This window comes from Augochlora pura, unplaced genomic scaffold, assembly GCF_028453695.1.
Source record: "Augochlora pura isolate Apur16 unplaced genomic scaffold, APUR_v2.2.1 APUR_unplaced_4718, whole genome shotgun sequence".
NCBI classification, from domain to species: Eukaryota; Metazoa; Arthropoda; class Insecta; order Hymenoptera; family Halictidae; genus Augochlora; species Augochlora pura.
The window spans coordinates 597-1,812 of NW_027585106.1; the positions used below are offsets into that span (position 1 = coordinate 597).

At 41.8% G+C, this 1,216-nt stretch overlaps 1 protein-coding gene across 1 annotated transcript; it reads left to right on the plus strand.

Annotated features, from left to right (window-relative positions):
- Nucleotides 1-464: 464 nt before the first annotated feature.
- LOC144477874 (uncharacterized) lies at nt 465-1,165 on the plus strand (the record flags this gene model as incomplete). Its single annotated transcript, XM_078195607.1, has 1 exon — nt 465-1,165. A coding segment is annotated over exon 1 (701 nt), but the record flags the coding sequence as incomplete, so codon positions are not given.
- Between the last annotated feature and the right edge of the window lie 51 nt (nt 1,166-1,216).

The window sequence follows — 1,216 nt, forward strand, 5'->3', positions numbered from 1 at the left end:
ATACATAAAATAGACAGATACACTTCGGAATCCAGAAACAATACGTAAAATAGACATAGCCACAAACTCTTAGACAACTAGTAACTTGTAACAATCTTGAACGCATTCCATGTATCTCCACCGGGAGTGTAAATATATTTGTTGTTAACATTCACGGTGTAAATTTGTTCCTCCTACCTTGGAGGTGGTCCTTCGAGTTAGTCGACACATCACGTGTAAATTACTCAAAAGCTCGAACGATTTATTAAAATCAACCACGAGCACGAACAATATGTATCAAACATTAATTATCGGGCGCCGTTTTTAACCGTTCCCGAAGTGACGGATGTTGAGAATTGACATACCGAAACTCCCATCCAAGCACATACAAAGTGCACACGTGCAAAGAATTCTCATTCTTACTTCGGTTCGTTACAAAGTGCTGGGAAAGAAGTTCTAGTGTATACAAAATGTCGTAACCGATTATGATGCAAGGTACGTTTAGTATCGATATGTTTGATCCGGCCAGTACGAACTGGAAGAGATGGTTACAACGTTTCGAAGGATCGATAAAGGTTTTTCAAGTACCGGACGACGAAAAGGTAGCTTATCTGCTACATTACATTGGAACGACAGCATTTGACATGATTTGTGACAAATTGGCCCCGGAAGATCCTTACAACGAATTGTACAATAATTTAACGGCCAAATTAGAAGAATTCTATTCCCCGAAAGCGCTGGAAATCGCAGAGAATTATCGTTTTCACTTGCGAAAGCAATCAGATGGAGAAGGAGTACAGACCTACGTTGCAGCGTTACATAAGCTAAGTATCAATTACAACTTTGGGAATTATTTAAAAACGGCCTTGAGAAATCAATTCGTTTTTGGGCTGGCCAGTAAACGGGCACAAGCACGCTTATTGGAAACAAAAGATTTAGATTTCGAGAAAGCAATACAAATCGCCGCGTCGATGGAATTGTCGGAAAAGGACGCGATGCAACTACAATCTGGAATAGCTAATGTGGATTTCAACAGGGCAGTGCAGACACATGGATCGACAAGGCATAGGAAATACGTATCGCTAGCAAAGGCGGCGTGGAAGAAGGCGGATGCTCAGCCACGACCTGTGCCATCTAGGTTACCACAGAAGCAGTACCGTTCGCAAACTAACATTGCTTGTTTCAGGTGTGGCGCGAGTCATTTAGCGACAAATTGTACTCTCGATCGAAATGTACG